This window comes from Anser brachyrhynchus (assembly GCF_964034855.1).
Source record: "Anser brachyrhynchus genome assembly, chromosome: 10".
Lineage (NCBI taxonomy): Eukaryota > Metazoa > Chordata > Aves > Anseriformes > Anatidae > Anser > Anser brachyrhynchus.
Genome location: NC_137705.1, coordinates 10,767,692 through 10,785,755, shown reverse-complemented (window position 1 = coordinate 10,785,755; position 18,064 = coordinate 10,767,692). Strand labels below are relative to the sequence as shown.

Below are 18,064 nucleotides of genomic sequence, written 5' to 3'. Positions count from 1 at the left end.
TTTGCTTTGTAATGCTCTCAAATATTTCCAGTAAAGCATATGCTCCATTTCACAAGAACAGTTACAGTAACGTATACGTAACACCAAATGGAAGTACTGAAGATAACCTTCCTAATGTCAGGATACACACATTCTACAGATGGATGTTTGACAAAAGGGCTGGTCAGCACATCTTTGTGTTGCCCATAATTTAAAAAACACGCTGAAAGTAGCAAGAGTACCCATGACAATCCATGACACTGATTTACGTCTTCATCTTCTGGCAATCTTCACATAAACCTAGAGTGAAGAGAACTCCTAGAAACACTGCCACACGCTTTGTTTCAAACCAAAACATTATTCAAAAAGTCACTCTCCTCCACTGTGCCCTGCATTTGTTTCCCTTCCCAGTTCCACTGTCAACTTTTTCCACACAAGGTGGAATCAGAGGAGTAGACTGAACTCCTAGCCATTTCCTTGAGCCCAATCCACTGTCCAGTTCTGCCAAAGCTGACCACATTGCCACCATCCTTGGCATTTGGAACTCAGCCCAATTTCAGAGTTGGAGTCATCCTTCCTACACTTACACCGCTGCATGTAACATCCTTTTTCTTCCACGGTTTTGGAAGTTCAATCTTGCCCTTTGCCCACCATGAAGCGCTAGATTTGGCAAGCTCAAGTATTTAAGCCTCTTTCCTCCTATTTCTATATAAATGGACAACTCTTCTGTTGCGTTAATGCCCTCTTCAACCTATTTCATTTGCATCCCCTCCCCTTCCCCTCAGCCGAATCCTCTAATTAACTTCCCCAACCTCTAGTCCATACTTCAGTCTTCAACTTTGTCCAATTCTCATCTCCTCCTCCTCCCGAAAATTAAGGTGTATAGAAAATGTAAATGGTTTTAGAATATGTGTACAGTATGTGCAATGCTTCCTCCCTCCCAGTCTCTTTTTGCTGAGTAACTTTAATTTTGAATAAGGAATTTAAGGACACAACACATCTCACAGGAATTATGATTATTAATGCTACACTGGTTTTACACTGAAATATCACTGACTGGACCAGAGGTGTTCTTGATTAATTTACTAGCATAAGCAGAGATGGAGGATATTAAAAGTACAAGGTCTGATTTTCTTCCCACGTAGGGGCCTGCTCTTTAGCAATGAGAACTACCGGCACGGGAGCCTCCCCCAGCCCTACCGTTAACTTACTCGTTTCAACAGACCGGTCACACCTCTGCAGACTGATGCCAAGGAGAGCTAAGAGACCAAAGAATCATTTGGAAGAGCGTTAGATGGCCAACAGCATGCCAGGGACAATACCTATAATATAACTGTACAGATGATTGAGTTCCCATCTCCGAGAAAAATTCTATCATGCTTTACCTAGAGGTACACCTACGGATTTCAGTGATTTTTCTCCTGCTACCTTGTGTAAGTACAGTACCCATGCAAAATAACAGAGGTAATACCCACTCTGGACTAACAGCTCAGCCACTGCTCTCATAAACAATATATAATGCATATATATAAACCTACATCTCGGATATCAAAGATTCTGTACCTTAAAAAGTCATAATAAGAGCTAGACTCATTCACTGCATTTGATATTTTTTCAGATAAATATTGTACTTGGAAGACAACAATTCAAAAGAACTAGGAGCTGCACACGTCTAGGGAGATTAAAGCTATTAAATATACCCAAGCATACACTGCCCAGCGATGTGCTCGTCTGTGCTCTATAATAAGGCAACTAACCGACTGCTCGGGAAAAGCTTTAACAGCTTGCATGGGACTCAGCTGATATGGATACACTTATGTTGGAGCCAGCTTTTTGTGCTTCTCTGCACAAAAGGTGATATCTATGCAGATAACAGAGTATGTAAAAAAACCTTGGAACACCTCACCTGCCACACCAGGTAACCAGTGACTGAAAACATGCACGGTTCACTTCTAAAGTACCCTCAGAGTATGTGTTTAGGACAGGACTCGAGCAAACTTTTGCACTTCTCTCCTCCATCCCCAAACTATTAATACCAACAGTCAGATGCTGAAGGACAAAATAACAGAATTTGGCTTCAGTCAGACTGGTGAAAATCTGGAGCAACTCAGCTGAGGCCAGCGTAACTGAGATCAGAATTTGGCCCCAGCTCAACAAACAGAGCCAAATTCATTACCACACTCTTTCCCTACATGTCTGCATACTAAAGAGCACGTTTTTGGTTTTGTTGTTTTTTTATTTATTCTTGTGTGCACATCTCAGCCAGTCTAAAAGTACATTCTGTAATTGTGACAAAAATGCCAACTGACGTAAAGAAGTTCCACGGATTTAATAATATTTTGCTTGGAAATGTGTGCAGAAATGCATGCATTTTCAGTGTGCCTTGACTCTGAGCTGTAGGAAACACCTTTCTGAGAAAGAAGAGGGAACTTTTCTTCCACGCAGAAAGCTTCAGCAAAGACCTCAGCAATGACGATCGTTTTTATCAACTTGGACATATGCTTCAGTGTCTGGGTGAAGACAATTTAGTCAAGATGGACAAATGGAAAGCATACAGAAAGATGAGAAGGTTTTGGGCACAATATATGAGAACTTCCTAACATCTTTTATTGTTATCCAGTAAATATTGTGCTAGGCCCCAGACTACTGAGTGTCAAAGCCCTGAATGAAATGAAGTAGTTATCTGTCTTACTCTGATCTTCTTTCAAGAGCAAAAGTGAAAGACTTGCCAAGTTCCCTCCCCTCACACTCCACTAATCAGTCTTTGTCTGGATTCACAAACATGGGCTATAAAAAAAACCTGGGCACAGCTTTGGATCCCAATGAAGCAAGGGAAAGGGGCCACGCTCTATGAGTGTACCAGACGGAGTGCAAAAAGCAATGGTGGAAGGAGGAAAGATGACAATCCCCATTCCTTAGCATCACCCATCCTGGTACGGTGTCATGATCGGATTCTGACCGTCCTGTCAAGTGCTAAGGCAGATCTATACGAGATAGCTGCTGCTGTCTGAATCAAGAATGTCTAAAGTCAGAGTCCAGTTCTCAGAGCCAACATACAGTTTCTCAGCAGCAACAGCATCATTCAGTTTGCCTCTCCAAGAACGAGAGAGGTCATCTATTTCATTTTCTCACGTGGTGTAACGAATTCTGGAGGGGGTGATTGGAGCCTAAGGGAATGTCAGCTGAGGAAGCATTCTGGGAAACCTTCATAAGAATCAGATTTATAGTCAGTCTCTCTCTTGCTTTATTCCTTCAGTTTTTCCCCATTACCTCAAGGCTTCAAGCTTCTTATGCATACGGGACCTATGCTGCAGGAGATTCATCTCTCCTCTCCATACCTCTGTCCCTGCAGAAGCTGCCAACTACTCCGCTCCTCCTACGCATCTTCACGTTCCTCCTTTCCCATCATCAGCTCCCAGTCTGGACTTGCTAAGCTGCTCAAATGGAAACAGAAGGCATCCAGATCTGACAAAGAAGGGAACCCCATCTATGCCAGAGCAGCAGGGAGCACAGGCAGACTGCCAGTTTTGATGTGTGGAGGAAACAAGTGGCAGAAGCACCAAGCCCTCTACCACTCCTTAGTCCCAGCAGCTGCAGAAGGAGACGGATAACCTGCAGCAGCAACCTCTAACTTTTCCTCTGGCTCAAAGACGTGATCTGCTGCTCAGTCCAGCTCCTGGATCTCCTACCCCTGAAGCAAGCCCCGTTGTCCCACCTGAGACCATTAGCACAGCTCACATTCACACTGAGGTGCATTTACACAGCTGTGGCTGCAACATCAGCACTAGCAACTTTTTCACTTTAAGGCTGTTCCTCGCTGCCAGATGTTGCCAAAGTGGCTTTGGAATAAATTAAGTCTGGGCTTAATAAAGCCTATTTATGCTGTCTCATTTAGCACAGCTCATGTTTATGGGGATTTATTAGGCACTTAGCTGCAAGAAAGAGGAAAATATTTGCTTGTAGTTTCAGTTGCTCCGTATGGCTCTCTGACTCAGTGGCCTCTGAAAGCACACAAATATTTTCCAGTAAACAAAGAACTGGTTCAAACTGTTGCCCATTGAAAACAAGACTGAACATAAACATTTGATTCATAAGCCTTTTTTTTTTTCCAAAAATTGGAAGGGGTCCAGCTTTCTTTTTCCTGTAATGTGACCAGAGTCTTCAATTCGGATGTGTACGAAGGGCAGCGACTCCTTCTCTTCAGTCTTCAAGGAGCAAATGACTTAACAGGATTGTTAGCAGCCAGCCTAATGCTATGATCTCAGAAGTACCACAAGCACAGTCATCATTTTGATCCTTGCTACTACACCAGCTTCATTAAAGTCTGAACCAGAGAGTTCTTGTACGTCAGCATCTTCCAGACTGAATCCAGGTGTAGATTTATTGGCAAGTGATTTGCCTTTGTAGGTCAAATTTATATACACATACACCCACGTGAACAGGACCCAAGGAACTCTCAGTAGCAGAGAGCAACTGGAAACCGTAAAACCAAGCAAGAACTGAATAACTGAGCCATTGTGTCACACTAATGACTAGGCTAAACAGGCAAAAATCACAGTTGAGGGAACTATGCCCACTTGTATCGAGAACAACCTGTCTTGTTATTGTTAAGGCTCCTCGTTTCTTTGGTCAACTGTGACCACAGTAGTTGACTCATCAATTGCTATGGCTTCCAGTTTTCAAGTTGTCCAAAAGCTTTTTAGCACTTTGTCAGCTGGACTGATTTCTCCTATTATTCAAATAAATTCCTAATGGTTCTTGCTTTGTAATGAATTCACATTTGTTTCCCTCTAACTAGAGAACAGCCACACCACAAGCCAAGATGTCCAGCTGCTTGTAGGCTGGCATGCTGAATGGTGCTTTCTCACCAGAGAGACAGAACTTGTGGAATTGAACTGGTATATACAGGTATTCATGATGGACTGTACCTTCTCCCCCACTTTCTGTATTTTTTTTTTTATAGACATCCATCTCAACATGCCTTAAATCTTTCATTTAATACCACTGAAACCGGTGGAAAAAAAAGTTCAGAAAGTCAGACTCCATTGTCACTGTTTAATAACCATCTACTTATTTGGGGAGGAATTTCAGTAAGAATCACATGCTAATATACAAACTGAGAGAAGTCTGAAGTGTTAAACTTTATAACAAAGTGGATAGTCTCCGTATACCTAGCAGGTCACAGTACGATACACAGAATTCCTGAACATGGATATACAAGAAAGTGACTTGATCATGGGCAATGAGGAAAAAAATATTTAAGAGGGCAAACCCCGCAGAATACCCTTACTTTCAATAGCTACAGTCAAACACACAATTGTGTTCTCTTCCCAGCCATTTATTTTATTATAGCTTACACAATATTTAGAAAGCCATATATAAACACAGGCACTAGTGCCTGTTGAACAGACTCAGATGTCCCCTAGGAATGGATTTCTGTATCTGCTTGCTCTTAATACCACATGGCATCTGTCCAAAACTGTGTACTGGGAAGAATGTGTACGTTTTTGCATCTCTAATAATTGTGAACAGTTTTCTAGATGTTAAAATTCCATTTCTAAACTATTTTAATCAATTGGTTCCATTAGTATTTTTCTGGTTCATTTTATTTTTAATAAAGGAATTTTATATTTCATGAAAACCTTGCTCATCCCATAATTAAAGCAAGCTGCCTCTTCCTCTTCTCCCAGATGTTTTCCAATGAGAAACAGGGTCTTTAAATTGATTTGTGTGAAAGAGTTGTCCATTACAAATGACCTAAACCAGCTTCTGGATCCAGAGCAAAAAAAAAGCAATTTTTTTTTTTAAACAAAAGAATCTTCCCCCCCCTCAAAAGGAAAATTTCAAAACTCATTGCAGCAGTAATATCATAATGCTGAATGGAGAGAGATCTTATTTCTCTAGAAATACTTTTCTCAGGGGAGGGGATGTTTAGAACAAAATGAGAAATTATATTTAGAAAGAAAACAATGAAATTCCACAACACAGCTTCCCACTCACTCCCATTTAAAACACAAAAGGCAAGTTTCTTTTATATAGTGCTATTTTCTGTTGAGAAATACTGTTTAAGGAAACAAGATTAGCTTCCCACTATGTGACATACATTTAACATTTTCAATACAGAAAACAAGAGTGGCTTAAACATGACCTGCCTGATGAGTGATACAATTGTCCCTGTTCAGAGCTTCTTTAAGCCCAATTTCTTCCCACATCTGTTGATTAGTCAGGCAGCACCGTTACTGGGGAAGCAGAATGGCATCAAGAGACTGTAGGGACTTGCACCTCAGTACATCAGGAGTCATAGCACCTTTCACTTCTAAACTGCATCCATCAAAATATCAGTGTCATACACTCATTTGGATTTCTCACAGGAACACTATTACCAGTAATATTTAAACATGTCCTTGGGTTGTTGTATTATTATTAAGCCTGACCCTGAGCTTTATAGTTTATAAGCCATACAAAGCATTTATTACACATCAGTTTATTAATATAAGTGCCAAGGATGATGTGAAAAGTCTATGTCAATATTAAGCATTGCAGACAAACATGAAAGGAGAAGACTGGTATGTGGAGCTCATGGCTGGCACAACTCCATTGTTTTGGGCATTGCCTTTGATTTTAGGGGACCACCACCATAAGGAAGATTCACTCAGTTATTTGTTTCTTCCCCTCCAGAGATTACGACAAATTGGGATTTTTACACCATGGACTATGAATCATAGAAGGCTATGCTACATTCGGGGAAGTCCTTTATCTCATATGAACGCAGATAAAATATTTGAATCCTGCTGAAAGAAGGGAAAAGCGTCCCCTTGCTGCACTGCAAATCTTGTGATTTCATCTGGGGAGCTTGTGATCAGTTCTCAGTCTTGTGATTACCAAAAAGTTCCAGCTTCCACTTTAGAATGTGAGTCTAGTTTTGCTGTTTTCATAGAGAACAACATAATCCTACGATACCTTTAAATCCCATATGGTTCAAAAACTAAGCCACAGGATGCAACATTTAACACTTTGTGGGGGAAAAAGACTTTTGACTGTACTTTGGAACTGAAACATCATCTTTCCTGGTTTATGGGAAAAAAATTAAAAAGTTAAGTTTAGATTTCCTTCAAAATGGTAAGGTATCATAGTACCAAGAAACTGTAACTTTTAGAATACACATTCCTTTATTTAAAAAGATCCACAGATTAATAGGATACACTGACGTGTCACGTGGCATTTCCTTCCCTTTTCTGATGCTTCAAACTTAAATCTTCACTATAAACTATACTTAGAGCTATCAGAATGGACTTATTCTTACTCAAGCAAGTGCATCACTGTGCAATTTACTGACTAGGAATAGCAGGAGCATCCTTGAATGGCATAATGCTTTGGGCTTCCCCTGCTTCCAGAGCAAATAGAATTGGAAGTTCTCTTTTCATTTACAGACATTGTTTTGAAGATTCAATTTTCTCTCAAAGATAATTTAAAAAAATAATTTGGAACCCTTGCATGAGATATATTTACCTTAATACCGTTCTCTCTACAGGACTTCAGCAAAAGGGACCAGAGCATTAGAGTTATCTTATGTTCCAAACTGTCACTGTTTAAGGCTTAGATGGCAGAGATAAAAATTCTTCCTTCACTTCAAAAAAAATTATTTAAGATTCAGTTTAGTAATCAAAGTTGTACATGGAGACTGTTATAAAACCCTAGTAATAATGATTTAAAAAAAAATTTTTTTAAACTGTATCATACTAGACTGGGGGCAGGAGGGGGATTGCAGTTCTGAACAGGTCCAGATAAGACTAGAATTCCAGGCCTGATGAAAGTACATACACAAGGGAAATTAGATATTAGATACTCGCAGTGAGTAGTCCGGTCTCTAAGCTTGCTCAGTGGATGACTCAGTCAAATGTTGTACAAAACTGTCAGCTTTATACTGCACAGATCAGTTAAAAATCTTTATGCTTATAATAATAGTCTGTGTGCATCTATGCCACGACATTCTTTCAAAGTGCTTTTGCAAGCCTTCCCCATGCAGGGATTATTCTTCTACCTTTAAAGCAATACAGAGCAGATCATTAACACAGAACAAAAATCCTCTATGGCAGCTTTTACAAGAAAGCAAAGAATACTCAAATCAACTGAAAACATAGAGGGGAATTAAAAATGGTATTATACAAACAACAATCAGGCCAGGGCTCTGGGACTAGACAGAGGGAGAGAGCTCCAAGCCTTCATTCAACTCCTTATCTGCTGATCTCATCATTGCAATTCCTCCCAAGATAGCCTCAAGATATTGCCTTAAAAAAAAAAAAAAGAAAAGCAATAATGAGGTCATAGCCAAAATGCATGCTTGTTTCAAAACTCTTAATACAGCCTTTACATAAACAATTCCTGTAGAGACTACTGGAAATTCCACTTTTACAACCAGGAAGGAAATGTCAATATTGGACTCTCCAATACCGCATCCAGCAGCTTTCAACATCCTCAAAATGTTTTCCCTGACTTCTCAGGACAGAACCATCTTTCTTTCCACATTCTATAGTAAGTGGGAAGTCAACTGAATGAAAATTGAAGTGGCCAAAATAACTCACTCCACCTCCTCAAGAGCAAGTACACTCATTTCAGGATGAAGGAAGCTCTAAGTTAAAGTCTGCTTTCACAATGACCCATGAGTGGCAAGCAGGCCCCTTAGACATGAAGGAAGAGGAGAAAAGTAAAGGAGGGTTCAGAAAAGTATCATTATCACCTTAAAAGTAGCCCCAAGCTGTCTTTAAAGAGATACAGCTGTGGTGAAAGGTGAGGAGGTGAACAGCTTCCATACTCCAAACAATGATATGGTCATTTTCTTCTTTTCTCTTGCTCAGGGCCTAGTATGAAAGGAATGCAGCTGTCTGACATCTAAACAGTCGTTTGGTTTTGCACCACAAAATTTGCTTTTTAAGTTCCTATACCTCTTTTTGTGCTAGACTACTGTCCAGAGTAGCATGCAGAGTAACATACTGTCCAGAGCTGGACTGAAACCTCAGCCAACTCCTTCTTTGCAACTATTCTGAGATGCAACGCAACAGCAAAGAGCACTCTAGCCCTACAGGCTACATTAAACATTCCCAAATCACCATCAGGATCTTTCTTGTGCCATCTGCAAGCCTTCCTCCAAGTTCCACATTGCTAGATGTGCATCTCGAAGGAGGTGGTTTCAACCATCTCTAGTGGAATTAACAGGGGAAATGAGATTCTCATTTCACACAAGCCATCTCCAAAGCTCTGGTCTGCCAAAAGCGCTGGCCTTGTTGTTCCTGGAAAGAGGGGACAAGCAAGTTGAATATCCTGGGAAGATGGTGACAGCCTGATAATACCCACCTTAGAAACCTGAGAGGTTGAACCTAGCAGCCATGACAAGACTCAACACTTTCCTGCATCAAACCTGGCTGTCACTTTAGGCCTGGGGAGGTGCTTTTATATTAATTACAGAGTAAATTCATAACAAGAAGCCGAATGGTTGCCTTTTCAGCATGGTTCCAATTCACCTTCAGGTAAAATTGTCCAGCTTAGTTCTGGTGAAGAATTTTTTTTATGAATAAGAAAGATTAAAAAAGCATCTGCTTATGGGTTCTGCGACTTCCAGCCAGATTACTGGAAAATAAAACACACACCCCTCCCAAGGGCCAGCAGTCCTTCCCAGAGAACACCAGTTTTTTTGTCAAACTTATTCAAAGCATGTAACAGAGTTTGGATTGTTTGGATTTGGTTCAATTTTTTGTTCAGGTCAACAAAATCTTAAAAAACAAGAATTCACATTCAAGCCATGGTTCCACAGACATTGCCACTGCACCCTCCCTCCACCACAGCTGGCCCCTCCACTTTCCCAGTTCTGCCGCCACATCCATGGTCCATCCAGATGAACTAGATGAGGGGAACCCACAAGCATTACACAGATCAGCATCAGCATGAAGTAGTCCCATTTCCCAAGCTGCTCAGCTACACAAGCCAGCCTGAACAGGACAGCCATAGCAGGCACTCGGCATCCACAAGAAAACAGCTCAGTAGGACCCCACACCCTAAATAAGGGAGCTATTTTGAAGACTATTTTGAAGAATATGAATTTATCAGCTGGGAAGGGTTTGTGCACTACATACCTAATGTATGTTTAAAAGGATAAAAAAACACCATCTGTCCCCAGTTTTGTGGGTCCCATTGTTTACCCAGGTCAGGTACAAGCAGGACCTGCATCCCGAAGCCCCCAGGAACAGGCAAGCACAGCACAGGAACACCCAGCCCCTGGCTGTTGTACCACTATCAACAGGAGGCTTTTTTCTGCTCTTCTTCACAACTTCTTTCTATGCAAGGGCAACATTTGCAACTGCATCCTCAGGCCAGCTTCACATATCAGAAAACTACTGTCCTCACTTTGGCCCTCACTTTGTTTCTGCTACTCCAGTATTTTTTACTCCCCTTTACCGAACTCTGTGCCCAAAGATTTCAAGTCCTCCCTCTGAGCTAGAGCCAAAGGAACCATCTGCCAGCATGAGCATGCACGTGGCAACAACAAACGGTGCTGCAGCCGCTCTACTTCACCCTTTAAAACATGTTCTCTGGGTGGTTGCTGTTACTAAAACTATTCCCAATCATGGGGCACAACTTTACCAGTTTTTGTTTGGCTCACTGTTGCTTTTTTTTTATAAAAAAAAAAAGATAGAGGAAGAGAAAGTTGTGCTTAGACTGCATTTTAACTGCTACACAGGTTATGGACACTGTCAATACTAAAGCAAGTAAGGCCTATCTTTCTAAACCTCTTACTTAGCATCAATTTCCTCATAGTCTGACTACTGGCAGATCAAGAGAGAAATAAAGAGTTTAACTTCTTAAGTTTAAAGGGGCATGAATATTTCTTACCACCCTGTGCTTTCCTGTCTTTCCCCTTTTGTTTAGCCCCGTATCTGCAGCTGAGCCTGGCCTGAATCATCCTTCCTTTCTCTGCCTCCATTCCCTCTCACAGCTACTCCTGCGTAAAGCAGATTTCTCCTGAATACCTCCTGTTAATCTGACAGCTCAGCAGGGGCTAACCCCATCACTTCCTGCCTAAGGATAAATATCTGCCACGGTATAAAAACTGAACAGAGACAGAAGGGATGCTCTAGGTCTGTAACAGCTACCTTTGCAGTACTGGGGTGGTAGGGAAGCAGGAGAGTAGAAAATATATCTGAAAATCATCTTTACCACCAAAACGGTAGCTCTGTGGTATGTGCAAGAGGTCAGTCATGACTACCTGGTCCCCTGGAGAGTACCAGAACTGCTCAAGGTGGTGTGCCGCTTGAGACCAGTGTAATCTTCACTATTTAGCTCTTTCAACATTTTTCTTATTAGCCATTATTATTCTAATTCACCTATTCAATACAGCATCCAACCAGCTATCACTGAGAGTCTAGTCTGGAAGAAAGATCTAAGCCAGTCTCCTATACTTACGCACTTCCAGACTCTGGAAAAGCTTATTTTTAGATCCCAGCTTCATAACCTGGTCCTAGGTACGCATCTAGTTTAATCAAGTCCATCTCACCTCTTGGGAAATTCTGACAACCTCAAGGAGTTAACTGCTAGGAACAACTTCTTGATATCCATGCTTCATTTTCCATTGCTTAATTTAACTGATTCCTCCAGGTTATAGCCTTGATCTTGGCTGCTCCTTGAGCAATCCTTTTCCTCTGTCTGGATGCTAACACCTTTCAGAGAGTCTATAAACAGCTATTAAACATTTCACAATCTCCCTGATCAGATTAGGGCAGTATCCTAGCTGTGTCTGTTTCATTACCTGCTAAGAAGACAGGCAAGGTAGTAGGCATCGAGGCTCTCTGGGGAAATAGAAGTACATACATAGTCAAGACATGGGAATAGAGAATAATGAACGTGGCAGGAAGACCGGATTTGTGTAAGGTAGCACTACTACTTGTGAGCTATTTTGCCATTTTGCTTCACTAGTTTCCTAAATTAGAAGAAGCTAGAAAGGTAACTTGCTAAATTTTAGAATTAGCCAAGAATCAAAGAAAGAATAAAGAGGGGCGAAGGGCACAATACACAAGCTATTACTCAAGCAATTAGAGAGATTTTGCATTTTGGAGTGCTTTGCACACCAATTCAGTAGAGCAAGCCCTACCTATCTGTGGCTACAAAGGCTCTGCACGCCGCAGCAGTCTGAACAGCAGCCAGCCACGATGCAGACTCACGCACGGAGCTGCCTTTTGGCACAGTTAAGCATCTCTCTCCCCCCTGAACTGCACTAGGCAGGGTAACCCCAGGGAAGTTGCACACGCAACAGAAAGAACAGAAAGTCATCTGCTTCCTCCCTTAATGTGCTCTCATATCACTTTTATCATCTTTACTTTCCCTGCCTCATCTGACACATACATCTCACTTTGGCTAGAAGTAAAGAAATTGAAAGGAGCACTGAAGCAAGCCTCATGACAACCACAAATAGATCAAAATTACCAAGCAGGAACCAGGAGCTAAACAATTTGACCTTAACAGTATTTGCTTCAGAAGAGTGACATAACTCAGACAGACCCCCAAAGCAACAGGTTAAGCAAACACTGGGTGTGATTTCTCAGCTGTTGGTTACATGTCAGTGTTTGAATTAATTTGCCTGACAAAAGCCACTTTATATACAATAGCAATCGAGCAAGGTCACAGCGACATCTGGCCCTCTCGGAGGGGCTGGTTGCTCCTCCGGCCGCATTGCTCACCGCGCTACACACACCCGCTTTGGTCTCAGGCACTCACATAATCAGCTGAGCTATTCTAAGCTGCAGGGCTTCACACAGAAGCAGAATCTGGCCTCAGACTTAAAAATATACCTGCCGCTGACTGAACGCTAGGATCAAAGGCAAGGAGCACTGCTGGAGCCTATGCTAATCACGGGAAGCTGGAGCATGCAGCCACACACCTCAGCCAAAATTCAGCAGGGTTACAACTCTGTAAGTGTTGTCACAAGTTAAATAACACAGCACAACATAACAAGAACCTTCCTGGTTCACCTCCTAGCACAAACATTGCTTCAGAGCTTGAGATGAACACGAAACCACAATGCACTGAAGCACTGTGGCCATCTCTTTCTGCAGGGCTGAGTTTTCATCAAGTAGAACGAGGGAAGGAGGTTTCTGAGCCAGGACACCCCACAGTCACAAGGACATCAAGGTGGCTGCATACCTGAGCAGGGGCAGGACTAGTTATGCAATTTCATTCTGCTGCTGGTGATTGTAGCATTAAAAACTTGAGAGCAGAGCTTTACACAGATGAACAAGTGCTTTAATTGCTTCTAACCTCATCTGTACCATACTTTCTCCTATTAGCTTTTACCACCTTCTGGTTGCTTATTAATACCTCAGTTTAATTCTAAAGATTTAAAGTTTTGACCTTTGTGTCATAGACAGAGGTACTTTCCTACTGTGTTGACACAAAGCCGTTCTTGCAGCATGTTTTCCCATACCTGCCCATCTCAGAAGCGGCAGAACCTCTCAGGCTCTGGGAAAACCAACATCCAACAGGAGATCAATGGAAGAATTGCCAGAAAATCTACATGGGAAAGATGTTTGTATGGGAGAAGAGCGGCCGCTAATCACAGCTATTACAGCACTAAAAGCTATCAGTACAAGTACACGTGTAATGGAACAAAGTGTTCTTGTACAGTGCACCCTACAATAAGATACCAAGGCCTGATCTGACCCAGTTCCCAGAAGTTGTACCTTCTTAATAAGAGTTACAAACTTCACTGCAATTACTCACACAGACAAGTGTATCCACAGGCAAGTCCTGATGCAGTAACCTCTATAGTTAAGACTGCAGTTCTGGTTATGAGTGTAGTCAACATTATTCAGGATGACTCAGGTCACTCTAAATGTAAGGTAACCATTTTGTCTCACAGATTAAGAGGTTTTAAAGCTATGTAGAATGATCTCATCATGTACTGCTTTGCATCTTACTACTCTACCATGTATTGCTGAGCAGGACTGTTAGGTAGTCTGCCATACATAGAGCATGCTACACCACCGTACACAAGTACTCAACTCTAATTCCAGCAGCAGCTTGCTATGTAGCTCCTGACGCAGGCAATAAATGACCTTGTCCTTTATGCAATGTGTTCTTCACAGCCCATAGAATGTGAAGAATAATCAATGACAGATGCTACTAAGTAAGTTACCAGCCCATGATCCCAAATAGTGCCAATTTTGAAGTTGCCAGAGAAGCTTCTGGCGTTCGGCACTCAAATGGCCACTAGAAAAACATCCCCCTATCATTTGACATCAGGTGCTTTCATTAATTTCATAGACTCCACCACAGGAATTTGCCCTTTTTTTTTTCTTTTTTTTTTTTTAAATAACAACTCTTTGAGAGGAATAAAACACCCTGCATTTTCAAGATGAGTTGAAGTGTCAGAATTACCACTTCAGGTGCCACTGAGTTACACAAACACTTTCTTAAACTGCCTTTGTTGCTGAGGACAGTCCTGCCCTTTGTGCCTGATGTCTCCCTCCCACCCACCCCCAAAGGGCTTTTTTAGCCTAATTCATTCAGTAGTAGTCAGATTTACACTCAGGCCCTACAGACTGTCACTTCGGCACAACCCAGCAAGAGTGAGCTGTAGAAGAGCAGGTATTCCTTGGCTTAGTTTTGCTGATCAAAAAAACAACAACAAAAAAGCATTCTTTCAGAGCTGCTTGGGTGAAGCAGTTACAGTCTAGCAAGCTCCTCTGAGAAAGCCTGGCTCCCACTCAAGACAACACAATTCTTCCAATCCCAGGTTAAACAACCTCCAAGTTACGTGCTGTCATTTTATTCCTCAAGTAAATCTCAAGTACAATCTACCCAACTCCATAAAAAATTTGTTCCCATATCGATCTCAGCTCAGTCTTCCATTAGTTGAAACAGGCCTGTACATCCAAGCAAAGAATTCAGTAGCAATTAGTGATACAAAGGGTTGCACCTAATGGATTACAATCCAATTCAGTTAACAAATCTCTGCAGACACACTAGAAATAGCATAGATAACAGCCAGGGAGAGAAAGAGAGAGACAGCTTGGGGGAAGGTCTTGCTGGACTTTGCCACAATAGCAGGATACTTCCCCATTTTATTTGGGGAAAAAGATAGGAGAGAAGATATTTGATTATAAATAAGGTATTTGTATATATGTATAGAAGACCAAGTGCACTGGAAGACAGACCATGCTCAGAGGTACTCCTCCACCTGCAGATCTGTACACAGAAAATCAGGTGACAAATGTGCCAGCTCCAATGGTGCAGACTGCAACACAGTTTGTGCTATCCCCTTCCCGATCTCTGAGCAGCTTTCTTGGACTACTTTGTCAAGATGTTGTTGTTGTCTTGCGTTATACACGGCCCAAGTAAACTAATATCGGTATCTGATGTTTTACTGACAGTGCCATAACAAGGAGGAATCAGAAAATCTCATCTCTGGTGGTACAAAGTCAACAGATCAAGGGCAATTCTTAACTGCTCTCGCCTTTCCTTAAGAGATCGCTGCTCTTGCTTGTCCAAGACACTTAATCATACTCTGTGAGCAACAGTCTTTAGAGATCAGCACGTAAAGGGCCAGGTACAGCACGCATGCAGCAAATGGGTACAGCGAAGGCAGGCTAGGAACAACAACAACAAAAAAAGACAAGACAAAACAAGCACCCTACACCAATCATCTAGTCCGTGCTTTCGTGAGGATATTTGTTACTTGATAGTAAGTGCTAAATCTTTTGAACAAACAGTTTCTAGCCTGAGGAGACCACAGACTGTTTGCTGCCCTTTATTTGTTCACAGATGGCATTATTTCCTCTCCACAGTTGAGTGGCAATGTTTTTTAAAAAATGATTTACCAGAACGGAGGGCTGCAAATACTTGTCTGGGCACAAATGGCTTTGTTTGCCTGAGAGGGAAGATGTTTATATGAATAACAATCACTCCTGTACAGGCATCATGGAGACAACACGTTCACAAAAGTGCAGCTGAGGTTCCACAGCAGTTCACGAGCAAGCATGAGCATGGGCAGCTCACTGGCCTCCAGTGATGTGAGTTGCACATCTTCTCAGGGTACATTTCCACCCAGAAGCCTGCAGAGAAGTGGCCCATCACCATCCATCTGTCCTACTGTTGTTGCCATTAAATTAATCATGGTTTGTTTCTTACTTAGTTTACCTCATATTTGTGTGTTACTGGAAGACAGAAGTGTTCTGTTTGGGAAAACGACTCCTGTACGTAGTTTGTAGACTCGTGGTTGGACATAACACACTGTAAGGAAAGCGGATCCAAAGGTCATGGTTCCTAGAAGAACTCACCTCCGTCACCACAGGAGTTGCATTTTGGCAACACAGGCTGGGCTTTTATGATGGCATCTTTTGCAGTCCTGCACAGGGTCCCCTACCTCCTTCCTGCAACAGCTCCCCAGCTGCGGAGACACGTGCCACATGCTCTCACTGCCAACATCTTGCACAATCATCTTGCAAGTCTTTAAGGCAGACTCTGCTGCCTATTCTGGGCTCCTGGAGAGGAAGGGAAAGTGAATGCTCCCGTTTTAGCTTCAGATTATTTAAAACACATGACGACAGACGCTCTGAGTAGGAAGGGCCTTTGGCTGCTTCTGTGGCACAAGTACAGGCAGATGCACACACACAGCTCCAGAAGATGGGGAGCAGAGTCAGCACATTTTCTTGCACAGCCAAGTGACCCTGCTGAAGCCCTGCTGAATGGTGACACGTGACAAGTCTCCTAGCTCTAGGTCCCACGTTCCTCCCATAAATGCCACACAAGAAAACCATGGAAACAGCCACATATTAACACACAAGTAACCAAGAAGGGAGGGAGCCTTCAGTACATCTCCTTGTCACAATTACTGCCACATACTGGACACAATTTGTCCAGTATGACTGGAAACGAGCAAGCAAATCCAGTCATACAGCAAAGAGCTATACCATATCCTATCAAGTAAGTGTCACACTTCAGTGTGCCACTGTATTAGAAAGGATTTCCCATAGCTTGGGGATATTGCCTAAGCCTATAATCACCTCTCAACTCATTAGTCACCACTGAGAGCACAGTTATCAGTCTCAGCACAGAATGAGGTTGAAGTTCAGAGCAGGAACAGGAATTGTTGGAAACCAGCATTTTTGAAAAAGTCTCAGAGCTACACTGAGATACTCCTGCTGAAATAGGCGTCCACTGGCAACAAGCACGGATGAGAAGATGGATCTTCACAGGCCATGGTCTGATCTCTACCACATGCTCCTAATTTAGGGGCAGTTATAACTGTTCCTCATTGCCTGCACAGATAGCCAGGCATATCCAAATATTATTTCAAAGTTCTTAAATCTGAACCTTAGCACAGGCTGGATCAGCCTGTGCATCCACAATTTGCCCTCACCAGTGACTCAATGAAGACCTAATGTGTAGCACACCCTGCCCACAGCTGGCAGGTGATGACCGTCATACTTGCAGCTATGATATTGCAGACTTCAGCCACTAGTAAACTGGAAGAAAAAAAGAATGCATATAAAAAAGGAAAACTTTTCCTGCTATTTTTGAGGTATGAGTCACCAGAATTTAGGACTCCATATAATAAAACAGCTCTAAAATACAAAGGTCCCATGGTGCTACCAGGAGAAATCTACATAATTACCAATCTACAGAGCCCTACTAAAAAGCCCGTCTTCCTCACAGCTTTATCCCAGATTCCCCAAGACTTCCTTCAGTCCTTTTCGGAGCTCCAGAAAACATTTTGGGGCATGGACCCTGAGCATACAGTCTCTCTACACCCATGAAATCTGTTTGTCACCTACATAAGACAAGCATATGCTTATTTTTCAAAGCCTCTCACACTGCAGAATGACACTGCCTCCTTGCCTTTAAACATTTCCTTCAGGCAGGCCTTGGGAGGCCCCTCAATTAGCCATCCAAGGTGTCTCCAAAAGACCATTATTTTGCTGATACTACAAGCTTTATTTTGTTGCCATTAAAGATCTGTGCCCATAAATCCCCAACACACTGACAGATGCTTGAACAAGATGCTGTAAGACATAACAGGGAGTGACCCTGTCAAATTAGA

General features: G+C 42.2%; 1 protein-coding gene across 4 annotated transcripts in view; it reads right to left on the bottom strand.

Moving 5' to 3' along the window:
- SLC41A3 (solute carrier family 41 member 3) overlaps window positions 1-18,064 on the bottom strand; it is a 146,001-nt gene that overhangs the window by 96,862 nt on the left and 31,075 nt on the right. For 3 of the 4 annotated variants that reach the window (XR_013955509.1, XM_080605937.1, XM_080605945.1), the window contains 2 exons: window positions 16,388-16,505; window positions 16,162-16,254 (listed from right to left, as the gene is read on the bottom strand). Coding sequence is in view for 3 of the 4 variants with exons in the window: in XM_080605937.1 (XP_080462063.1) it covers window positions 16,162-16,254; window positions 16,388-16,462 (168 nt within the window). In the remaining variant the exon portion in view is untranslated. Of the gene's footprint in view, window positions 1-1,190; window positions 1,239-1,885; window positions 1,934-16,161; window positions 16,255-16,387; window positions 16,506-18,064 lie in introns of those variants that run through there. The other variant, XM_080605940.1, reaches the window with a different exon arrangement.